Source organism: Rhinolophus hipposideros (assembly GCF_964194185.1).
Source record: "Rhinolophus hipposideros genome assembly, chromosome: 16".
Lineage (NCBI taxonomy): Eukaryota > Metazoa > Chordata > Mammalia > Chiroptera > Rhinolophidae > Rhinolophus > Rhinolophus hipposideros.
Genome location: NC_138062.1, coordinates 61,119,147 through 61,143,896, shown reverse-complemented (window position 1 = coordinate 61,143,896; position 24,750 = coordinate 61,119,147). Strand labels below are relative to the sequence as shown.

Here is a 24,750-nt window from a genome sequence, read left to right as displayed (position 1 = left end):
CCCTCTCCCCACAGATGGCAGCGCTCCCATGCGTGGCAAGAGCTTTATTTACACTATGGTACAGGGGCCCCGGGGACAGCCAGGAGGGCCTGCGTCAGCTGAAGAAGTACGTGGAGTGCTTTACCTGCTCCAGGTTGAAGGACCCTGTGGAGTAGAGAGGCCGTGGGCCCGGGCCCTGAGGAGGGCAGGACCCCAACTGGCAGTTAGGAACCCCCTTCCCCTGCCTGTGGACTTACCTGTCTTGGGTACGGAGAGTAGCATGTCCAGCAGCCTGGCAACTCGGACCTTCTTCACCCTGAAGCAGAGAGTAGACTGGGCGGTGAGGCCCCTGCAGGACAGGGAAGGGTGGTCACAAGGACATTGGGGATGGGGGTGCCTCACCTCGGGCCAGAGCAGAAGCGCTCCACCAGAAACCTGGACAGGTCATGCAGGATGGGCTGGCTGTGCAGGCGCACGAACTGCTCCCGGCACACCTAGAGGAGGGGCGTCAGGAGCGGGACAAGGGCCTGCCCCAGCATCCCACACGGAGAGGGCCATGGGACTAGCGGTGGGCACCTGGTTCATGACGGGCACGTCAGCTGCGTGGGTCCAGAAGCAATCGTGCACGGAGACAAACGTCAGACCCTTCCTGCAGCGGGGGAGGGGTTCCTGTGAGGAGGCCCACTGAGGGCCCGGCTCCGCCCACTGGTCTGGGGACTGAGCGCAGCGATGCAGTCCCTCCCGTTGTCCCCACTCTGCACGCTCAGCGACTATCCCCTCGGCATGCAGGTCAAGCTTCATCTTAGGAAGAAATTGCTCCGTGTCCCCCCACCCTGCTCCCAACTGCTGCCTGGCTGATCCTCTCAGCTCCACGCAGGGCTTGGCAGATGCTGTCTCCCTGCACTGTAGAGCTCTGTCCCAGGGGTCCCCATGCAGTCCTCTCCTGGGCACCAGGTCTGAAAGACACCTGGCTGGGGTCCCCACCTAGTGTAGGTCTCTGCCCCAGCCCGCACCTGCAGGCCCTGGCTTCACAGCCTGGCGCCCTCACTGTGAGGGTCCCCATCATGTCGGCAGCAGCCAGAACAGGGCCTGCCTGCAGCAGGCGACTACTGAACGAGTGTCGTGTGGACACAGGCCTACCTGTAGCAGTGCAGGGCTGTGAGCATCATGTGCGAGGAGTCCAGCGAGTGGATGAAGTTGGGGGGGAAGCCGTTCTTCTGCTTCAGTATGTTGGGCTTCCTGTGTGTGTGTGTGCGTGGGGGTGCGCTGAATTGGGGGACCTAGGTACCTTTACCCTGGCCTGACCCACATGGCATCCCCTGGCCCAGTCCTCACCCAGCTGACCCTCATCCCGGCCCAGCACCCCCCTCCGTCCTCACCCAGCTACTCCCCTGCCCAGCTGACCCCCATCCCGGCCCAGAGGGACCCCCGGCACTCACTGGCTGGTGTCCCCACTGTTGCTGAAGGTGAGGCTTTGGATCCCACCATTGATCTGCAGGGTTATGGTGGGATGGGCGGGGGGCTTGAGGCTTGCCCTGCACTGGGCTGGGGGTGGGGCAGGGCAGGGTGGGGGGTGGGGGCGGCACTTACCAACACCTTGGCGTCCTGGTGGTAGGGCTGGATGACAGGGATGCCCAGGGGCGTGACCCACTCCACCGCCGAGCCAGTGCGGGCAATGAGCCGCGCGCTTTCGGCCAGCCAGTGCTGCGGAGATGGGGACAGGTTCAGGGTGGGGTACAGTCTGGGGAGCCACACCTGGGAAGGGAGGGGGGGGGGACACACCTGAATGGCTCGTGTGCCTGAGAACATCTCCTGGAGGCTGTTGAACACCTGGCGTACCAGGTAGTGAGAGGCCTCCCACACGAACTCCTGAGGGTGGGCAGGCACAGAAAGGGGGGTGCACTGAATGGATGGTACATTGGAGCTGGCACAGAAAGAGTGGGGGCAGGGTGGGTGGGGCAGCTTCCTCCACGTCCGCCCCACAGCCCAGGGCAAGATGACCTCCTAGGACTGTACCAAATTCCTTAAGTCCATACCCCCATTTTTCAGGTGGAAAAACCGAGGCCCGTGGGGCTGAGGGTCGGCTCGTCTGTATGGATCCCCACCCCCACCTCCCTGCCCAGCAATGGGGAGAAACACGCCCTTCCGTCAGAGCTGCCTGTGGCCCAGGGGCAAACTGCTCATTGGAAGCTGCGAGCTGGATTTGGGGTAAAATGGCACACCTGGGGGAAGTCGCTGAGCTCCCGGAGGCGCTTCTCGATCTGCAGGCGGCCCCCGTAGCGGGTGACCCCGTACACCACGGTCATCACCGTCTGCTTGACCACCTTGCGGCTGATGAAGCCCTCCAGCACCTGGGCCACCTGCACACCCCGCTCCGCATCCTGCCTGCGGAACACCTCCACCTAGGCAGGCGCTGGGGTCAGCGGGCAGGCCCACGGGACCCGCCCATTACCCCTCTGACCCGCCTACCAGGCCCAGCATGCCCCCTTGAGGCCTTTTCTCTTCAGTTCCCTCTTCCCACACCTTCCCTGAGGAAACCCGCCCTAAATGCCCAGTCACAGCATATGTGACAGTCAAAGCTGCTGCCACAGTCTGCAACGCTCAGATATTCCTGGGCCAGAGGCCCCAGGTGGACTTTGGGATCAGAATGGGTTGGGGCACTGCGGTGCCCACCTGCGTGGCCACCCCGCTGTACACGTCCTGCGGCAGGTCGGATGGCACCAGGTTGACGGAGGCGGCCCCCACGCTGTCGCGGCCCAGGGCGGCATAGTGCTGTAGGCCGTTACAGGAGCCATCCTGGGCCAGAGAGGAGGCGCTGAGGGGGCTGGAAAGGGCTGGCGACGTGTCCCTGGGCAACAGGCCACAGCTCCGTGCTTGCCCAGCACGCGGCTCACATCGCCAGCTCGCTGGACCCCAGTGCTGAAGGGCGGGTGTTGTTACCCCACCACAAAGAGGAAACTGAGGCACGTGAGGCAGGGGCATACCTCAGGAGGCCACACTACAAAGACAGCTGGACCCACCGGGGCTGGCCTCCACACAGACACCAGCTACACATCACAGTACTCTGGGGAACCTCACATTCGTGACACCTGGGGACAGCCTACTCCACACAGGGTCCCCATCAGCTCACCTGGTGAACAGGAAAGTGGGAGACGTGGGAGGCCGGGTCACCAGCACGCACAGCCTGAGCGATCTCCATACAGCAGGCCAGGGCTTGCCAGGGCTCGTCGGCCTCCATCCACCATTTCCTGCCCTGCAGAAGGGAGTGAATGCTGGGCGAGGCTCCGCCTGGTCCCAGGGCCTGGAGGGGCCCGAGTGGGACGGCTCCCTGCACATGCATGGGAACTGGGCCAGGCCAAGTGAGGTGAGAACAGCGAGACGGGACAGCAGGGCCAAGAAGGGAGACCTGGTGCAGCTATGAGGGAGCAGCGCGGGGAGGGGTGGGGCAGCTCCCCTGCAGTGGGAGGTGGGGAGCACTGATACATGGGGCAGAGGCAAAGGCCAGATGAGTCTGGGGTTTTGACTTTGGCCTGGAGGGGGATGCCTGGAGGGCACCTGAGGCGGCAGGAACCAGGGTGGGGCACAGTGGGAGAAGAGCCCCAGCCGCCCCTACCATCAGGGGCCGGTCTGCTGAGTCCAGGATGTCCTCCATCACCTCGTCGGCAAAGGCCAGGCGCGCCTGCAGCGACTCTCGTTTCTTGAGCCCTGTGAGGTTGACCAAATGGACCTTGAGCCAGTCGAGGCCGTGGGGGCCAAGCGGGCGGCCCTGGGCAAACTCCAGCAGAGAGCGCGCCAGGTCGCTGCCCAGGTGGTTGAAGTGGGGTGGGCAGGGGTAGGTGCGGCCGCGGAAGTCCATGTTGTGGGGCAGCCAGAAGACACGGTGCCGCAGGTGCTGCGCCAGCGACAAGCGGTACAGCGCGTCAGTCCGCAGGCTGTGCATCTCCCGTGCCACCTTCAGGCAGCGGGCCAGCTCCCGCCGGAGCTCCGCCTTGTGCTCAGGCGAGGCTCCCCGCGGCAGGCGGCTCTGGGGAGGGCGAGGGGCCTCAGAGGGTGGGGCCGGCACGCCCAGGCGGGGGCAGCCTTTCGCGGTGAAGAGCTTCAGCACCAGGTCCAGCACACGCCCATTGACACGCCAGGCGCAGTTGCCCAGCTGCGTGAGGGCGTCCAGGGCACCGTGCAGCTCGGTGGGGGGGCAGGCCTCCAGTAGGCGCTGGTGCTGCGTGGTGCCCTCCATGGAGCGCATCAGCTTGGTGGGGCTCAGCAGGAAGGCGCCGGAGTGCGGCGATGTCCAGGGCAGCGGCGGGCAGAGCATGGGCACTTCAGCCGCCTCGAAAGTCATCGTGCGCTCGGCTGCCGTTGCCAGCAGCTGCATGAAGGCTGGGTGTGGCTTCAGGATCCCAATCTGGGGGCGGAGCGCGCGCAACTGGTCAAGGGGTTGACCACCCCTAGGCACACCACAGGCAAACGGCCCTAAGGTCCCATCAGTCGCCCTGATCCTGGGAGGGGCTGCGACCGCAGCCGGATTTCGACAGAACCCCACCATAGCCCAGGGGCCCAACACCACCCAGAGCCCACAGCCTCATCTCAGGCCCCTGCGCTCTGGGCGCCTCCTGCCACTGGAAACAGGAGAGGAGTCTCAAGGTCCGGGAGCTGGGTCCAACGGCCCACCTGCCGGAAGCTCCGAAACGAGTACACGTGGTAGAGCACAGGAATGAGCTTGCAGGAGCCCTGGTGCTCAGCCAAGCGGCCAGGCATCTTCACCGTCTGCACCAGCACCTCAGCCAGCTGCTTGCCAAGCTGCACCACCACAGGCAAGGGCCAGGGCTGCTCGTGGGGGGCTTCGGGCGCCCCCAGCGCCTCCCAGTGTTGCCGCGGCAGGCGGGACACCCCCACCTGTGGGAAGGAGCGTGATCAGGGGTCTGGAGGTCTGGGCGCAGGGCTGTACACACCCAGCCGCCTCTTCATGTGGAACGTTACAGAGAAGGAAACTAAAGCTGGGGGGCAGCGGAGCAAAGCCAGGGCCTGGGGGCTAATCCCATTGCCCCAGGGAGGAGGGGAGTAGGGATGTGATCTCTGCTGGGAGCCTCGGTTTCCCCACCTGGAAGCCCACCTAGTCTCTCCCCAGCCCTGAGCAGGCCCCGGAGCAGCTCCTACCCCTGCCCCCTCAGGGCCTCACCGGGCTGTCGGAGGCCAGCAGGCGGAGGTACTTGAAGTAGCGCCGCTCCAGCGCGCGCACCTCATCGCTAAGCTGCTTCCTCTGCACCACATGCCGGTTGAAGATGCGCAGGCCTAGCTGTTGTGCCAGCGAGAGGAGCGACTCTCCCTGAGGAGGCAGCGCCTGCAGGGTCTGGGGGTGGAGCCATGAGCCCCCTGCCTTGCCCCCACCCACACCCGGGCCCCGCCCCACCCCAGGCCCCGCCCCACGCGCTGGCTGCCCACCTGCAGCAGGAGCCCCGCAAATTCCCCCTCACTGAGCAGGCACAGGTAGGGGAAGAGCGAGGGGCGGCCGTCGCGGGCGGCGTGCGCCTCGTTGGCCTTGGTCTCCCGCAGCACCTGGCACAGCTCCGCCTCCCACTGGACACGCAGTCCCTGCAGGGTCTTCCGCTGCAGGGGTGGGTGAAGGACACAGGGTCACCACCTCGCCCACAGGCCCCCAGGAGTCCACCCAGAGGTGGTGCTGAGAGGGCTGGAGAACCGAGTGGCTCTGAGCACTCTTCAGGAACCGGCCCAGCCTCAAAGGTGAGTGGGCACACAGCGACCCCAGCTCAGTGGGAGAGAAAGCCAATCTCCGGTGGGACGGGGTGGACAGTCAGGCTGCAGTACAGCCGGACGCCCAGAGGAGCCCGGAGTGCAGTCGAGCCCCCTTACCGCTTGCAGGACCTCCTTGGTCAGCGATGGGGCCTTTTCCACAGAGGCCACGGTGACAGTGGTGGCCATCTCCACGCTGAGCTGCTCCTGGAACAGGCCTTTCAGCATCTTCAGGGGCATGTGCTGCCTTGGGTAGGACGCAGGGCGGTTCTGCAGGTGGGGACAGAGTCCGTGAGGCCCAGGTACCTGCCCTCCAGACCTGTGTTCCTCATGGGTAAGACGTGTCCACCCCGCACGTGGAGAAGACCAGCTGGGCACCCTGCACTGCCCAGACCTCCCACCCCCAAAGCACATGCAGTTTTCCCGCTCTCCTGAAAATCATGCACCCTGCACATCACAGCAAAGAGGCTCGCATGTAAAACAGCCATGCTAGTTTATAAACAGACAGCTGTGTGTTTGCCCAGCCTCTTGGACTGAGTGCGGGACAGCCCAAGAAGACAGTTCACTTCCCTGGATGCCACTGTTTTCCTTCTAAACTTACAACTGCATGAGTGCGGGACAACTGCATGAGTGTGGGACAACTGCATGAGTGCGGGACAACTGCATGAGTGTGGGACAACTGCATGAGTGTGGGACAACTGCATGAATGTGGGACTTGCCCCAAAACAGATAAATTAATAATAGCAAAAGCCAACACACAGAATCAAACACATACGTCCACACACACACTCGTACACGCACACCCACAGCAGCGTGATTCACAACAGCTAAAAAATGGACAAAACCCAAGTGTCCATCAGCTAATGAACAAATAAACACACAGTGTGGCCCATTCACATGCTGGAGTGTCACCCGGCCGTGAAAAGGAGGGAGGCGCTGACACTCGCCACAACGTGGATGGACCTTGAACACACAGTGCTCATGAAAGAAGCCAGACACAGAAGGCCACAGTGTGTGATTCCACTTATGTGAAATGTCCAAACAGGCACGTCCACAGACAGGAAGTGGGTCCGTGCTTGATGGGCTGGGATTTCCTTTTAGGGTGGTAGAATGTTCTGGAATTATAGGTGAATGTACTAAAAAACACTCAATTGTACTTTAAAAAGTGAACTGTATGGTGGGAGGATTATATCCCAATGAAAACAAAGGCATCTGGATGGCTACACCCACCTTCGGCACTTGCCCTTACCCTGGAAAGGGGTGCTGGGGTCTCAGCCTGCCCGCTGCCCACTGCTGCTTAGGCTAACCCATCCCAAGGGAATTACGCTGGCTCTGCCAACTTGTCTGTGCTCAGCCTACAGCTGAGTCCCCAAGTGGGACAGTGAGCGCTGTGGCTGGGGTGGTCAGAGCTCGTGGGGTTGCCCATTCCTCCTTCAGGCTCCTTGCAGCTTCCGTCGTTAGGTACTTGCCAACCCTGGCCTCTCAATCTCCAAGGAGCAGGAATGGGGTCTCTAGGATGCTGGCACTCAGTGAGGAGAAATAAAGGGAAAGCTGAGATTCCTGGTGACCCCACGGAGATGGGGCAGCCCTGGCTCAAACCCCATGCAATGAGACCCCACCTGCAGGTGCCAGGCAAAGGGCTGGGGCTCACCTTGTCGTAGATGTCCCTGAGCAGTGGGGACGTGTTGACTTGGGACGAGGGCAGGGGAGGCTGCGGAGGGCTGAAGGTGGGCTCAGCCTTGCGCACGGCGCTCAGGAGTGTGACCTGGTCCTCCTTGCACAGCGCCACACTTGTGAAGAGCTCCTGAAGCTGCAGCCCGTCCTGGGCCATCTGCTTCAGACACCTGCGGGGAACGCGGGGTGGGTGGTGGACCCTCAACTCACTGAGTCACCCCTGGCCACCTTGCAGGTCTCAGCACCAGGCAGCACAAGCCAGGCCACCCTTCCCAGCCCCTGCCACGTAACTGTGTCCCCAGCAGGACCACACCGACACCCCCCACCTTTGAATGGTGCTGGCATCCTGGTCCAGCCGCCCCATGCACTGCAGGGCAGCCGCGTAAGACAGCAGGTCCGGGGAGAAGCCGGCGTCTTTCAACATGAAGAACACGTAAACCAACTCTTTGAAGGAGCCCTGGGAAGATCAAGTCAGAGTGAGGGTTTGGGGGTGGCCCAGAATCTGCAGCCACAGAATCAGGCCAGAAAAGGGTCACTCGTGGGGAACGGGGAGCTCAGCGGACAGACAGCCCCATCTGACATTGCTGTGTGTAGCAGAAATGCTGGCACAGTGGTGACATGGCTGGGTCACACAAGAGGCTTAGGGTCCTCGGAGGGAGGGGTGTTAATACTTTTCAGTTTTGTGGATATGAATGTGCACAATTTCGGAGCAGCTAAAAAGTATCCCCTTCCAAGGTCATCTGGCTACAAAAGGCTCCTCAAGTTGTTACCTTTTCAGAGGACCCACTTTCAGGTTTGCTGGTTTTCTGTTTTGTCTTCTCTACCTTGGTCTACTTCCTCCCAGCCACCTGCTTTCCTCTAGTTTCCTAAGGTGGGCATTGTGTTACCAGCTGGAGACACTCTTATCTCCCGAGTGCCGCTCTCCTGCACTGTGACTGTGGAATGCTCTTTTCCTCCCGTCATCTCCCAGTACTTTCCAGTTTCCCTTATAACTTCTTGGACCTGCTGGTGGCTTAGGAGTGCCACTGTTGATCCTTTCAAAGGGAAAATTACCCCAACACCCTGGCCAAAATCCTGCAGCCTTCACGTAAGATGAACTGTCCTGTCAGGGACCACTGGCCAATAGCCTGGGTTTGGAGGTACTGGTCTGAATGACCGTGGATGGCTGCCCACTTCTGCAGTCACAAGGGACACACAGTCATTGAGTTTAAATTTCAATTAAATATCCAGTTCTTCAAGTGCTCAGTAGCTATCCAGGCTGGTGCAGAGGAAGTACACATCCGGAGAGGGTCCATGATGGGGAGCAAGGAGGATGCGGAACTCACCCCCTCCCACGAGTAAACAAACACACAGCCACATAGACAACAGTTACTCCCGCGACAAGCGAGGGCTGAATAAACAGCTTCTGAACAACAAAGGAGAAAGAGACGAGCAGAGAAGGCTGGGGCCGGGGTGTCCTCTCCATCCATAGGGCAGCTTTGTCCAGGGACTCTGACCTACCTGCAAGGCCTTTGCAGCACCTTGCCAGACACATAGCTGCAGCCCATTTCCGTCCTGCACAAAGGCAGCAAGCCGGGTCCCTGGGTCACCACACATACCTCCCCACCTGGAGCTGCTCCTGTTCAGTGGGCCAGTGTCCCCAATGCCTTAGGCACCTGCTTAAGGCACCTACCAACCTGCCAACCATGCAGCACACACAGCCGACACAGAGGCCGCTTCTACCTCAGGCCACTTTCTCAATAATGGAAGAGGGAGTTATTCTGCCAAATTCATATAAATAAATCACAGAAATCAAATGAAACAAAAAGACAGAATATCTCTCAAATGAAGGAACAAGAAAAATGTCTCCAGGAAAAAAAACCCAGGAAATGGAGACAAGTAATTTGCCTGATAAAGAAGTCCAAAAAAGGTCATAAGGAGGCTCATCAAACTTGAAAGTGAAATACAGAAACTTAGGGAGAATTGCAACAAAGAGTTAGAAAGTGTAAGAAAGAACCAAGCAGACCTGAAGAATACAGTAACTGAAATGAAAAACATGAGAAGGAATCAACACAGATAAGCTAACACAGAAAAAAGGATCAGCAACCTGGAAGACAGACTAGTGGAAACCAACCAATCAGAGCAGCAAAAAGAAAAAAAAATTAACAAAACAAGGATAGTTAGGGGACCTCTGGGATAACGTCAAGCATTCAAATATTTGCAATAATACGGACCACAGAGAAGAAAGAATGGAACAGGGACTATATTTAAAGAAATAACGGCTGAAAACTTTCCTAACCTGGGAAGACAAACAGACATCCTGGTTCAGGAATCATAGATTGCTTCAAACCTGACAAACGCAAAGAGCCCCACACCAAGACATACTGTAGTTAAATGGCAAAGATTAAAGATGAAAGGACAATCCTGAAGGAAGTAAGGGAAAACAATGAGCTACGTACATAGGAAACCCCATAAGGCTGTCAGCTGCCTCCTCAGCAGCAACGGTACAGCCAGAAAGGAGAGGCAGGACACTCAAAATGCTGAAAGAAAGGAACTTACAACCTAGAATAATTTACTCAGCAAGGTTATCGTTCAGAATTGAAGGAGAGATAAGAGTTTCCCAGAGAAGCAAAAACTAAAATGGGTTCAACACGTTTAAACCAGCTTTACAAAAAACGTTAAAGAATCTTCTCTAAGCAGAAAAGGAAAGGTAATAACCAGAAATAGGAAAATATGACAAAAGAAAAACATCACACAGCCAGAGCTAAATATTTAATAAATACAGCAAATAAGACATTTAAAAAGCTACTACAAAGTTCAAACAAAAAAGTATCAAACTCAACTCAAACTCAATAATAAGTAGTTAGATACACAACACAAAAGGATCTAAAGCATGGCATCAACAACAAAATGTGGAGAGGGTAGTGAAAATGGAGTCCTTATAGAAAATATTCTAACTTAAACACCTATCAGCTAAAAGTAGACTGCTATCGATATAGAATGATATACATCAACTTCATGGTAACCACAAACCGAAACTTAAAAAAGACATACAAAGAATTAAAAGAAAGGAACCCAAACAAAACACTAAAGAAAACCAGCAAACCACAAGGGAAGAGATCAAGAGAAGAAAAAAGGAACAGAGGAGAACTATAAAAGCAACCAAAAACAATGAACAAGGGCCGGTCCAGTGGCTCAGGCTGATGGAGCTCCGTGCTCCTAACTCCGAAGGCTGCCGGTTCGATACCCACATGGGCCAGTGAGCTCTCAACCACAACGTTGCCAGTTCAATTCCTCGAGTCCCACAAGGGATGGTGGGCTGGGCCCCCTGCAACTAACAATGGCAACTGGACCTGGAGCTGAGCTGCGCCCTCCACAACTAAGACTGAAAGGACAACAACTTGACTTGGGGAAAAAAAAGCCTGGAAGTACACACTGTTCCGCAATAAAGTCCTGTTCCCCTTCCCCAATAAAATCTAAAAAACAAAAACAGAACAAAAACAAACAATAAACAAAATGGCAACGCATACGTACTTATCAATAGTTACATTAAATGGATTAAAGGATCCAATAAAAAGATACAGGATGGATGAATGAATTGAAAAACATGACCCATTTTTATGCTGCTTACAACTTAGATGTCAAATATAATTAAAACGTATATATATATATATATATATATATATACACATATATATACACACACACACATATATATATATATATATATATATATATATGGTCACAGGATGTAAAGTACAGCATAGGGAATATAGACAATGGTATTGTAATAGCTATGTACAGTGTCAGATGGTAGTAGACTTGTTGGTCTACTTTCTGAGGTCTACTTGGTTGGCCTACTTGTTGGTCTACTTTGTTGGCCTCACTTTGTGAGGGAGGTAAATGTCTAATCATTATATTGTTTTGTACACCTGAAACTAATTAAAAAATGACAGGAAAAAAAATTGAAAGACAAGACTAAAAGTATAGGTGTGGAAAAATATACTCCATGCAAATAGAAACAAAAAACGCTAAAGTAGCAATACTCCTATCAGACCAATAGACTTTAAAACAAAAAATGTAAAAATGACAAAGAAGGACATTACATAATTATAAAGGGGTCAATCCAAGAAGAGGATGTAACAATGAGAAACATCTATGCACCAACATAGGTGCACCTAAATACATAAAGCAGTGGACATAAAGGGAGAAACCGACAGTAATACACTAGTAGGGGGCTTTAATACCACTCACATCAATGGATAGGTCATCCAGACACAGAATTAATAAGGAAATAATAACCTTAAATGTCACATTAGATGGGATCAACTTAATAGACATTTATAGAACATTTCATCCAAAAACTGCAGAACATTCATTTTTCCAAGTGCACGTGGAACATTCTCCAGGATAGATCGCATTATTATGCCCCCAAACAATCTTCAATAAATTCAAGAAGACTGAAACCGTATCAAACGTCTTTTCCGATCACAATGGCATAAAACTAGAAATTAACTTCAAGAAGAAAACTGGAAAATACACAAATATGTGGAGACTAAACAACATGCTATTAAATAACCAATGGATCAAAGTGGAAATCAAACAGGAAATCAACAACAACCTTGAGACAAATGAAAACATAACTTTTCCAAATTTATGGGATGCAGCAAAAACAGTTCTAAGACGGAAGTTCACAGGTAGTTATACAGGCATTCATCAAGAAATAAGAAAAATCCCAAGTAAACGATCTAACTCTACACCTAAAGGAACTAGAAGAAAAACAAACAAACCCAGAGGAAGCAGAAGGAAGAAAACAGTTAAGATCAGAGTGGAAATAAACAAAATAGAAAGTGTCAAACCTTTAGCCAAACTCATCAAGAAAATTTTATTTATTTTTTCATTAAAATAAAATTGTAAATGAAAAAAGTTACAACTGACACCACAGAAATACAAATCATTAAAGAATATTACAGACTATTATATGCCAACGAATTATTTGACACTCTACAAGAAATGGACAAATTTCTAGAAGTATATAATCTTCCAAGACTGAACCAGAAAGAAATACAAAATCTAAACAATGAAATTACTAGCAATGAAATTGAAGCAGTAGTCAAAAAACTCCCAACAAGGACCAGATGGCTTCACAGATGAGTTTTACGAAACATTCAAAGAAGAATTAACACCTATTCTTCCTAAACTATTTCAAAAAGTTGAAGAGGAGGTAAGGCTCCCAAACTCATGTTACAAAGCCAGCATTACCCTGATACCAAAACCAGATAAAAGACATCACACAAAAATAAAATTACGGGCCAATATCCTTGATGAACATAGATGCAATAATTCTCAAAATATCAGTAAACAGGATTCAAAAGGATCATACACCACGACCAAGTGGGGTTTAATCCAGGGATGCAAGGATGGTTCGATATCCACAAATCAATCAACGTGATAAAGTAAGAAAATGAAAGATAAGAACTGTATGATCATCTCAATAGATGCAGAAAACGCATTTGACAAAGTTCAACATCCTTTTATGATAAGAACTCTCAATAAAATGGGTATAGAAGGAAAGTACATCAACATAATTAGGGCATATATGACAAATCCACAGCTCACACCATACTCGATGGTGAAAAGCTGAAAGTGTGTCATCTCAGACCAGGAACAAGACAGGGACGCCCCCTCTCACCATGTCTATTCAGGCAAGCAATCAGGCAAGAGAAAGAAATAAAAGGCACTCAATTCCAAAAGGAAAGAGCAACACTCACTACTTGTCGATGACATATTATATATAGGAAAGCCTAAAGATTCTACCAAAAAGCTATTAGAAGTGATACATGAATAGGGTAGAGTTGCAGGAAACAGAATCAATATACAGAAATCTGTTGCATTTTTATACACCAATAATGAATGATGAGAAGAAATTAAGAAAGCAATCCCATTCATAATTGCATCAAAAAGCAGAAAATATCTAGAAATAAACTTAAACAAAGAGGTGAAAGACCTCTACTCTGAAAACTATTAGACACTGAAGAAAGAAACTGAAGAAGACACAAAGAAATGAAAGGATATGCTGTACTTGTGGATGGGAAGTGTTAATGTTGCTAAAATGTCCTTCCTACCTAAAGGAGTATAGAGTCAACACAATCCCTACTAAACTACCAATGCCATTCTTCTGAGAATTAGAAGTAATCCTAAAATGTATGTGGAACCACACACACACACACACACACACACACACACACACACACACACAAACCCAAATAGCCAAAGAAATTTTGAGGAAGAACAAAGTGGGAGGTATCACACTTCCTGATGTCAAACTATACCATGAGGTGTGGAGGAGAGACGGTTCCACAGTGATGCTGCCTGACCCTTGAACTAGATCCAGCCAGAATAGAGACTGCTTCCCCGAAGCCCCCATGGAGACTGTCCAAACCCTCCCCTGTGCCCCAGACATGCTGGTTCCTGGGATGGGCCCTCACCCTGCCCCACACAAGCATGGAAGGCATTTTCCCCTATCTGGAGCAGGTCACACCCCAGTATCCCCACCCATCCTGCTGTCCCATACAATCCCTTAGCCTCTTACGTAGCACAGAGGATAGTCATTTTGTCTTACCTCTGCCCAAGGTATATCTTGTGTAGAAGTTCTCTTAATAAACTCTATTAATTATCAGACTGGAGTGGCAGCCTCTTTCTTCAGTCTTAACCTGCCCTCCACATACAGAGGTATGTTTTCAGTCTCGGGGCTTTTCCCTGGGTCTGCGAGTACTGACATTAAGCTACCATTATCAAAACAGCAAGGTACTGGCATGAAAACAGACACGTAGATCAGTGGAACAGACTAGAGAGTCCAGAAATAAATCCTCACTTATATGCTCGATTCATCTTTGACAAAGGAGGCAAGGACATACAATGAGGTAAAGACAGGTTCTTCAGTAAATGGTGTTGAGAAAACTGGACAAATACATGCAAAAGAATGAAACTGGGCCACTTTCTTATGCCATATACAAGAGTAAACTCAAAACGGACTAAAGACTTAAATGTAAGACCTGAAACCATAAAACTCTTTAGAGACAGTAACCTCTTTGACATCCATCTTAGCAATATCTTTTTGGATATGTCTCCTTAGGCAACTGAAACAACACAAAAAATAAACAGGACATCAAATTAAAAAGTTTTTGCACAGCAAAGGAAACCATCAACAAAACAAAAACACCAGCTTACAAAATGGGAGAAGATACTCACTTGCCAATGAGCGATTAATATCCAAAATATATAAAGAATCCATGTAACACTAAAATATAATCCAATTAAAAAGTTGGCAGAGGACCTAACTAGACATTTCTCCAAAGAGGATACACAAGTGATCAACGTCACTAATCATCAGGGAAATGCAAATAAAAACCACAATGAGATACCACCTCACTCCTGTCAGAACGCTATCATCAATAACTCAACAAACAGCAAGTGTTGGGGAGGCTGTGGAGAAAAAGGAACCCTCAGGCACCGTTGGTGGGATTGAAAATTGGTGCAGCCGCTATGGAAAACAGTATAAAGGTTCCTCAAAAAATTGAAAACGCAACTACCTTATGACCCAGCAATTCCACTCCTGGATACTTATCCGAAGAAACCCAAACTACTAATTTGAAAAGATATATGCAGCCCTATGTTCACTGCAGCAACCTAAGTGCCCATCATTAGAGGAATGGATAAAGAGGAGGTACGTACATACAATGGAGTATTACTCGGCCATAGAAAAGGATGAAATCTTGCCATTTGTGACAACATGGATGGACCTAGAGGGTATCGTGCTAAGTGAAATAAGTCAGACAGAGAAAGACAAGTACCATATGATCTCACTTACGTGTGGAATCTAAGAACAAAACAATTGAATAAACAAAACAGACCCAGATGTAGAGAACAGCTGATAGATACCCAAGGGAAGAGGGTAGGGAATGGGAATAAAAACATAGTTTTTAAAAAAGAACATTTCCAATGTCGCAGAAAGTTCTATTGACACCACTAGGCTAAAACAAGCATGTCTATTCTACCTTTTGAAAACATTTTTTTAGTAATATCATCTATGTGAAGAGACACATTTTTAAATCTCACGTACCCTCCAGCTCTCCTAAATACACGTGGAGCTGGAAGCCCTAGGTTAGGTGGCCTGCCCCTCCCAAGAAGCCAGCGGGACCCCACTTTATAGATGAGAAAACTGAGGATCAGAGAGACGTGAGCGGCAAGGCTGCCAAGCCCCATGCTGGCCACCAGGAACCACTGCTCGGGAAGTCAAAGACGCCATGAAGCTGCCACACAGCATCACGGGCCAGGGCTGATCACAGACACGTCCTGCTGTCACAGGGCTCTTCGCTGGGGATTCCGGAGGGCTCGTGGCCTTGGACAGGAAGGCACAACCCTTTCATGTCCACTAACTCAAGGAACTGAGTACACCTCTTACAGTGATAGATGCTGGCGAGACACCACCTGATTGTCACCCAGGGAGACAGCAGGCTTCTCCACGTCACATCATGGTGACGCAGACTCTAGTCACCAGGCTGCTCCTGGGCCTCGCGGTGTGTCAATCAAGCTCATCAAGTCTCCACCACAGATATGCTCACATGTCGGTCCCTGTATCTTCAAACAAGTGGCTCCTTGGTCCCCTAAGCAGTACCAATTTGTCCTACGGGTCCTCGAGTTAGGGCCACCAATCCACAGGAGGAAGGGTGGGGGAGCTTTTGTCTTGTGTGTAAAGGACACTCTCCTAAACAGCCAGAGTCAAGGGAGGAATCACAGGGGGCGGGGAAGGACTTGGAGACGAAGAAAAGGAAACCCACACAGGTTGCTAATGCAGCACCCACTGGGACTGGGACGAGCACGGCCACGAATGCCTGCGTATAGATGGAAGGGTCTCAGGACAATCCATCTCAGGAAAGCAAGGGGAACGTACTGAAGCCAAAGCACGGATGTCACCATCCCAGGGAGGGTCTGCAGCTGCCCCAGATGCCCACAGCACCTAACAGGTTCCGAAGCCCGGCTCAGGGATGGGAAGGAATGCCCTAGAATCTCCTTCTTTGGGTATCTCCTTCTTTAGTCCTTTACAAAATTTCCTTTGAGGGCCACATGGGACTTAGTCGTATATCCAAAAAGCCTAAAAGAATTATTAAAACAATAACACAGCGCTGGAACTCTGGGCCCAGAGGACAAGGGTTGGAACCTCAGTGCTGCCACAGGCCGCCTGTGCCAGGCGGGAACCCCTCCCCCGAGGCTGCAACCACTCACCTTACGCGCCCAGCCGTGCAGGACAGCATTATACATGGGCAGCGTGAGCCCACGCTGCTGCCGGGCCCTGCCATGCTGCAGGACCAGCACGTGGTGGGCGAGCGCCAGCTGGTCTGCCAGCACGCAGCACTGCAAGAAGGCCAGGAGCCTGTGCTGCTGGCCCTCACAGCGCGCCCTGGCCCTGCTGTCCGCCGGGCTCTGGCCCTGTGCGTGCAGCCGCCGCGGGGCCTCCTGCAGCAGCCAAGCCAGCTGCTCCTCGCACGGACTCCCAGGGCTGCGCAGCAGCCATTGCTGCAGGCGCGCAGCCAGACGCCCGCTCAGCAATCGGGGCTCCAGGCGCAGCTGCTGCTCCCGCGCCCGCCGCTCCGCCCGCTGCTGCAGCCTCCTCTCCAGCTGCTGCTTGCGCGTCTGCATCGCGTGCTTCTCCTTGTCCAGTTTCCGAGCCCAGCGACCGCTGAGCCCTAGCGTGGCCTCGACCCCGGCCTGCGCCTTCCTGGGCGGCTGGGAGCTGCCAGCCGCTGGGAGTCCAGCCACATCCACCCGCTTCTCCGTCACCTCCGAAACACGGCCAGCCTGCAGCTGCCGCGCCCTGGCCTCGAGCACTGTGGGGGGCAAAGAATGAGGATGTCTGGGGCCCCCTTTCCAAGCTCTCATCCGTCCACACCCCGCCGGCCTGCAGGTAGGAGGTAACTGGTCTCACCTGCTCTGCGGGCCCCACTTGTAGGTATTCCAGGACACTCCCACATGTCCCTGGACTTCTGGGCGTGTGCACCCCACTCACCCATTCAGCACCTCACGTTCAGTGTTCCAAACAAGCTCCTGGCATCCCCTCCCCGTCTGTCAGTGCAGCTGCCCTTCGCGGTGCTGAGCCCAGGACCCCAGGGGACCCCCACTGCTCTGCCTCCACGTCCAGTCTATCGACACATCCCCAGGGCTCTGGCCTCAAAGTCTACCCAGGTGCCCCCATTCACTGTGCCCCAGCCAGCATGGCCTCAGGGCCTTTGCACATGCTGCTCTGAGCGCAAGGCTGTCACCGAGGTGCCCAGCCCAGCCCTGCCCATGCTAAGCATGACTAGCAACTCTGTTCTCTGTCACCTGTCCCACAGTTGCCAGGACACCAGGCTACAAGCCCTGAACCATGTCTCCTGGGGATGCAGGGCTCCCATGAGCCTCCAGCCACATACCCGCCAACTGATCAACACAGAACCTTGTTTTCTGTTTCTGTTTAAGACACCTTACCTCACAAACCGTATTTTGCTGCGTATAATGTGCACATTGTTGCCCAAATTTGTGAGGGAGAAATAAGGCTGCACATTATACATGGTAGTACTACTTCTGTATCTACCTACCTACCTACCTACCTACCTACCTACCTATCTATCTGTTCTTAATCCTTTTATTTACGCTTATTGCTTATGAGTTAAGTGTAACTCTAGAAATCAACAATGATATCCGCATGCAATAATCAGTTTTTGGAATACAATAATCAGTCTTGCTGAACTTACAACAAACTTACAACGAGGAAGAGTTCTTGGCCTTCAATGATGTGTAAATATAGTAAATTTGTTACCAGTTCATAAAATTTCTTCTACCCTGTACCTGTTCTTGTGTTTTGTAATTATTTGTTACATAAAATTTCTTATACCATATGTGTTAAAAAAAATAAATACTAAAATTCCTTTATAATACAAAATCAAGTACCTAAATGTAAACAAATAAAATTTTGAATTAAAAAATTAAAATGAAAGATTTTTTCCCGGAAGGTCTGAACCAAAAACATGTGTCTGCATTACGCACGAGAGCACATTATACACGGCAAAACACGGGCCATTGTTTTCTGTATTTCTGTGCAAGAACCTTACTTCACATACATCGTGTTCTGTGTTTCCTGTGTGTTGCTGTTCAGGACACTTTACCTCACGTACACTGCTGATTCAGTGACACCAAGCGCACGCCTGGACGCAGTGACCTAACACACACATTTTCTCCAAAAGCCAAGGCACAGCTTTCCTTTCAGGAACACAAGACAGCACCTTGGTTCTACACCTGGAGCCATTTAAACAGCAACATCACCAACAAACAGCACAAAAATGCAAAAGCACGGCACCAAGTACACCCTGAAAAGGACATGGTTCACAGGAAGCACCAGGACAAAGCAGAGCACCCCTGCTCCCAGCCCAGAGGGCGTTTGTACAGTGTGAAACTCCAGTTTGCCACACTGCTCGGGTCTACACACGGCCAGGAGGGCGCCTCAGGCACTGATCTGGGGTGCACGGGTCTACACTCAAGAGACTTGGCAAATATGCTGCGTGTGGAGCCAATGTACCTGCCTCTGCCTCTGCTGGTCCCTAACATCTGCCCCAGAAGTAGAGGGTTGGCACACAGCAGGGGCACTAGAAACATGCCTACAAATGAACAGACAGGTATGAACTCGGCCCCTAGAGTGGCCGGCATACAGGAGACACTAGAGACGCACAGGGGAGTCACAGGCTAGGACATGTTGAGGAAGAAATGAGGCAGGACTGAAGGGGAGGAGGGACATCTGAGCTGGCCTGAGAGACGGGGCGAGGAGTGGGGGGCATAAGCCCTGAGGCGGCCCCAGTGGCTACTGGCGGAGGCTGAAGAGGTGGGCACAGGCCTGAAAGTGCGCTCTGTATGGGATGTTTAGGCTGGGCAGTGCTGTCACGTGAAACAGATTTCCAGAACGTTCCTCTGGTTGAATCTATCTGGGCTTTGCTTTAAAATAACCCGGTGGGTAAGAAATAAAAGGGTTTCTGTGGAAACTTGTGATACTTGTGTGCTTACTTCTGAGTGTGTAAGTTGCAGAAGGTGTGTGTTAAGTTGCAGCAAGTGTGTATAAGTTGCAGGAGGTGTATGTTGCAGGTTTGTGTAAGTTTCAGAAGATTTGTATATGTTGCAGAAAGTGTGTAAGTTGCAGATGTGTGTCTAAGTTATGGAAGATTCATGGAGGCGGCATCCTGAGAAATTTTACATGTGGTCAAGCTAACTAAAATTGGAATGAAAAATAAGTCAGTTGCATTATTTACAACAGTATATGGGATGCCAAAAAAATGTACACAAGTGGACAACGTTGCTCAAGCAGCGGTTCGCCGTCATCAGAAGTGTCTGGACGCGGATGGGAACCACTTTGAGCACCTCTTGTCATTGCAGAAGTCAAACGTGACCTGTACTCATCTTTTGTTATTGGTATATATTATTACAATTTTAATTGTTTTTTTCTTTCTTAAAATGTATATACATTTTTTGTCACCCTCTGTATATACGTGAACGCTCACTAGATCTTTAACCATGTCATTTTTAAGTCTTTTGTCGTTTACAGACAATTATTGTTTCACTCTGAATGCTTTTATGAAACTGTTTCTACAAAGATGTTTTAACTTTAGAGAAATACATGGAAAAGACTGACACTGTAAGATCCAGATTTCGCATTAACGTTAAAATCACAACACTGAACATGGTAAAGACGTACAGAACTCTGAGGAAAAACCAGATTCATGAAACTACCAACAAAATGATCGAGAACAACAAGGATAACATGGGACTAAGTGAACTGATAAGGATGATGATAATTTTTATGACTTTTTATATAAAATATTACTGGGTTTTGAGCCGTTTTCCAGATATAGGAATTTCTTTCTCCTAAATTATCTATGACCAACAGCAATATTACACCTTTGTAGGCAGAAACGAAACATGTATCTTTTCCTTCCTACTTGATCCCTCCAGAATTTCAGGTGCTCTTAACTAATACATGTGTGACCAAATTTAAAGGTGTTGACTCTTGGATTCATGTTTCCCAATTTTAAAAAAAGCCCTTACACCTAACTGGACTACTTGACCAACAGGGGATCTGAAATTTAAAAGTTACTAGGAAGTGAAGCACAGCTGGACAGGTAACCCAAGACTCCACATCAGGCCAGTATAATCTACACCTTCACTTTTCCTTTCTTCCTTACTTCTCACAAATAACCTGAGAGGCCAAGCACTCACTATCATAGTTACTGTTTCCCTTTCCCCCTTAATTTCTGACTGGGAAGATAACATTGGGCATCATCTTTAAACCTACTTCACAGGTCAAAACAAGCAACTACCCTGTTTCCCCCAAACTAAGACCTAGCCGGACAATCAGCTCTAATGCGTCTTTTGGAGCAAAAATTAATATAAGAGGGCCGGCCCGGTGGCTCAGGTGGTTGGAGCTCCATGCTCCTAACTCCGAAGGCTGCCAGTTCGATTCCCACATGGGCCAGTGGGCTCTCAACAACAAGGATGCCGGTTCGACTCCTTGAGTCCCACAAGGGATGGTGGGCTGCGCCCCCTGCAACTAAGATTGAACACGGCACCTTGAGCTGAGCTGCCACTGAGCTCCCGGATGGCTCAGTTGGTTGGAACGCGTCCTCTCAACCACAAGGTTGCCAGTTCGATTCCTCGAATCCCGCAAGGGATGGTGGGCTGTGCCCCCTGCAACTAGCAACGGCAACTGGACCTAGAGTTGAGCTGCGCCCTCCACAACTAAGACTGAAAGGACAACAACTTGAAGCTGAATGGCACCCTTCACAACTAAGATTGAAAGGACAACAACTCGACTTGGAAAAAAGTCCTGGAAGTACACACTGTTCCCCAATCAAGTCCTGTTCCCCTTCCCCAATAAAATCTTTACAAAAAAAAATTAACATAAGACCTGGTCTTATAGTAAAATAAGACCGGGTCTTATATTAATTTCAGCTCCAAAAGACACATTAGAGCTGATTGTTTGGCTAGGTCTTATATTTTAGGAAACACGGTAGTTACACACATCGTCAAGTTTAATACGTGGCAATGTCAGCCCCAAAGAAGGTACCAGATTTGGAAGAGTACTTTTCCCATGGGCAAGTACTGCAATGAATAAATACACAATTAGAAACGTATCCAAAACCTCAGAGGAAATTGCTAGAGCTAACAACAAAACACAGCCAGGAAAAATCTTTAAGTTCCCTTGCCTGAGTTATATTAGACAATGGAATTGCTCTTGGCCATATATCCCAGCTGAGCAAGATGGGGTGTGCTCTGTCGTTGTTATTACCTCCTGTTGTGCTTGGATAAAACACCTCTGGTAAAACAGAGATGGAACAAGATGAAATCCAGGCACAAACCAAATGATTACATGCAGTGCCTGCCCACTGACACCTCATGGTTGTCTGATATCTTCCGCTGACTGCCCTCTGGCACTGCCTCCTGGTTCAGACCGAGTCTTCAAATCGGACTTAGCATTTTGTTAAATGCTTGCCATTACAAGTCTTTGTTTTGCACAGCTCGGTGTTATAAGACACCACTCTGATAACGGTTGCTCAGTATTTTGAAATAATCACTAAGACCTACGAGACTTCACAGGAAAAACCTCCAGAAACTAAAGATGTTTGCCCTTAAGGAAACATGATGGCAAAGCCTTCCTCTGTGCTGGTTGGTGCTCCTGCTGTTCAAATGTGGCCTAAAACCCCTAAGAAACCACTATCCCTCTAAGGTGGGGCATGCCACACCTGGAATGACCTTCCTGGTGACAGGGGACCAACAATGGGATGACTTACCCAAAACGAACCACCTAACAATGGAGGACCAAATATACTTTTTTTCTTTTTTTTTTTTTTCTTTTTTTTTTTTTGTTGAGAGCCCACTGGCCCATGTGGGAATCGAACCGGCAGCCTTCGGAGTTAGGAGCACGGAGCTCCAACCGCCTGCGCCACCAGGCCAGCCCCCAAATATACTTTTAATAACTGATTAGTGCTGCTTTCCAATAATTGACCACTGACGCTTTCAAGCAAAGAGCTTGAATAAAAGGGAGAAAATGTAAAAATAAATAAATGGAGCCACTTTAAAATGAAGCTGGAGCTGCCATCCCAGAGGAACTGCCTTGCTTGTCCCATGCCTCAAACCTCTGAAATGTTAAAACAGGGCAAAATAATCTTTGGACCAGGCCTAAAGCAACATTGTACCCCAAAGAACTGTTTGCAAGGATAACAAGAAAGCAGATATTGTGACTACCTGATGGAAAATTTAAAACATTGTTTAGAATTAGCATCACCACGTTGTCATCTGCACCAATAGCAAAGCATTCCGTCTATGGATGTAACTGTTCCCCTTCCCTTTCTTTTAAATGTCCATCACCTTTATATCCTCATTGGAACACTATTTGGGTTTCTGCCCGAATCAATGCATCCCAAATAGTTATTCTCATTGATCTCAAATAAATGGCTCGTTGCCTCTCACTTTGAAAGGCCTTTTACGTTAACAATCCCGTCAGGCACACATGGATCAGTTCAGGCTTCTAATCCTGGCTCTGCACCTGTGTGTGGCCTTGGGCCAGTCTCTCCAGCCACAATTCTGCACCTCAATTGTGTGGAAAGGGGAACCTGGTGGGCTTTAGGGAGGAGGGAATTAGAAGTGCTCACTGTGTCATCACTGCAATGGGCCCTGGGGACCACCAATTTACAGGCTGACATCCCTTGTTCTGGGGTCACTGTGAGGAACCAGGGAGGTGACCCCTAGCAGAGAGACCAGCGTGGGTAGGGAGAACAATGAGAAAGGGGCTTCAAGCCCCCAGCCGTCGGGGCGCCAGCTCACCCTCCAGCAGCTCCGCGTGGCCCCAGTCCTTGCGGCGGTCCTGCTCACAGGGGCTAGCAGAGCTCCTTCTGCGGCCCCAGATGCCACGGAGGGCTCCTGCGGGAGAGGGAGGAGGGCTGAAAGGGGCTGGTGCCGCGGGCCTGGGGGGTCCTCACATGCACAGACATAGCAGAATCCAGGGGCAAAGAAACCCTAAATTCAGTAGAAACTGTCCGTGCATACAGTTGTCACCATGGAAAGAAACCATGAGGTCAAAGGTGAATAAGACCCAACACGCTAAGAAAACTGGGGTGAGGGGTACAGGATAAAGGGTTCCTCGAACTAAAAGCACAGCGAGTTCAAATGTCAAGAGCCCTAGGTCATAAATAGGGGGTCAGGAGGCTCCAAAGGAAACCAGGAGTCAAAGGTCAAAGTGCCCTGCCGAGCCCCGTCAGCAGAGTGGGCCAAGGCTCAGTAAAAGCAGGGCAGGGTCAGTGGGTTCCCCAGAACCGCAAAGAGCAAAGGTCGGGGGTAGTTAGATCCCGGGCTGAAAAGCCAAAGGTCACGGCCAACTTGCCGGAATGGGGGGGTGGCAGCGGCCGCGACGTCGTCCCCCAGCCTCCCCCGCGTTACCTTCCTCAGCCAGGAGGCAGGGACAGCCCGCCGGCCACAAGGCCCACCGGAGCCCTGCGGCGCCGCGACCCCAGCGCAGCGCCGACATGCTGTCCACACGCGGACCCGCCGCACCGCCCGCTCCGCGCCTGCGCCGCCTGCGCCTGCCGGGAGTTGTAGTTCCACGGCACACGGAGGCTACGAAGGGAATAGGTGGCCGGAATACCCTCGGAACCATAACTCCCAGGAGGCAGCGGAACCCCGGAGGCGAAAGGGCATGTGCCGACACAGCCCTCTGATTGGCTCTCCCTCTGTCAGGGGCGGGACAGAGTCGTCGTTTGGACTACACCGGGCAATTCTAAACTGTCTTTGGGAGGACTCAGAACCTGCATTTTTTTTCTTAATTAAGAAATAGTCGCCTAATAATTAGGACAGCGTTCTGCAATTTTGAGGTTCCTGTTCGCAGTCTTCATCAACACAACGACAACTTTGAGGCAAGAACTATTACTCCGCCAGTTTATTGTAGAGGAAGTTGGGGTTCAAGAGGTCACTCAAGTTGCTCAAAGACACAGCACGAACGTTAATTAGGGAGTTGGAGTGAAAGCCCCCGATCTGTCAGGCTCCCAGACAGATGTCTTTGGGACATTTCCCTGGCCGAGCCTCATCCACTTCTCTGGCCTCAGTTTACCCACCTCAGTAGTAAGGGGCCTCAGTAGTCCCCAAGCTTCTAATGACAGAGACATTGGGCAGAAAGAATAGACTAACCTACTAAATTGAGATGACAAATTAGTAAATTGAGTATGGCCACTGCCAACCTAAGGTCTCAGCCACCAATTCAACACCAACAGGAGTCCCCAACTTGGGTGTGGCACAGGAGAG

At 51.1% G+C, this 24,750-nt stretch overlaps 1 protein-coding gene across 1 annotated transcript; it reads right to left on the bottom strand.

Annotated features, from left to right (window-relative positions):
- Positions 1–22: 22 nt before the first annotated feature.
- On the bottom strand, positions 23–24,016 carry POLRMT (RNA polymerase mitochondrial). Its single transcript, XM_081076759.1, has 21 exons — positions 23,893–24,016; positions 23,281–23,376; positions 16,666–17,267; positions 7,728–7,858; positions 7,379–7,571; positions 5,848–5,997; positions 5,419–5,583; positions 5,156–5,326; positions 4,648–4,872; positions 3,593–4,381; positions 3,110–3,232; positions 2,653–2,775; positions 2,202–2,381; positions 1,762–1,848; positions 1,570–1,683; positions 1,419–1,471; positions 1,120–1,218; positions 556–628; positions 382–473; positions 237–295; positions 23–144 (listed from the first exon to the last, which is right to left on the bottom strand). The coding sequence occupies exons 1-21, from the start codon at positions 23,978–23,980 to the stop codon at positions 95–97; spliced, it is 3,663 nt and encodes a 1,220-aa protein (XP_080932885.1). The 5' UTR covers positions 23,981–24,016; the 3' UTR covers positions 23–94.
- Positions 24,017–24,750: the final 734 nt, after the last annotated feature.

Excerpts from the sequence above, each read along its gene's own strand:
- POLRMT (XM_081076759.1), bottom strand. The coding sequence starts at position 23,980 with ATGTCGGCGCTGCGCTGGGGTCGCGGCGCCGCAGGGCTCCGGTGGGCC. Across the intron at positions 3,233-3,592 it reads CAGCAGACCGGCCCCTGATG|GGCAGGAAATGGTGGATGGA; the intron begins GTAGGGGCGGCT and ends TCCCTTCTGCAG. Across the intron at positions 1,849-2,201 it reads AGCTCAGCGACTTCCCCCAG|GAGTTCGTGTGGGAGGCCTC; the intron begins GTGTGCCATTTT and ends GCCCACCCTCAG.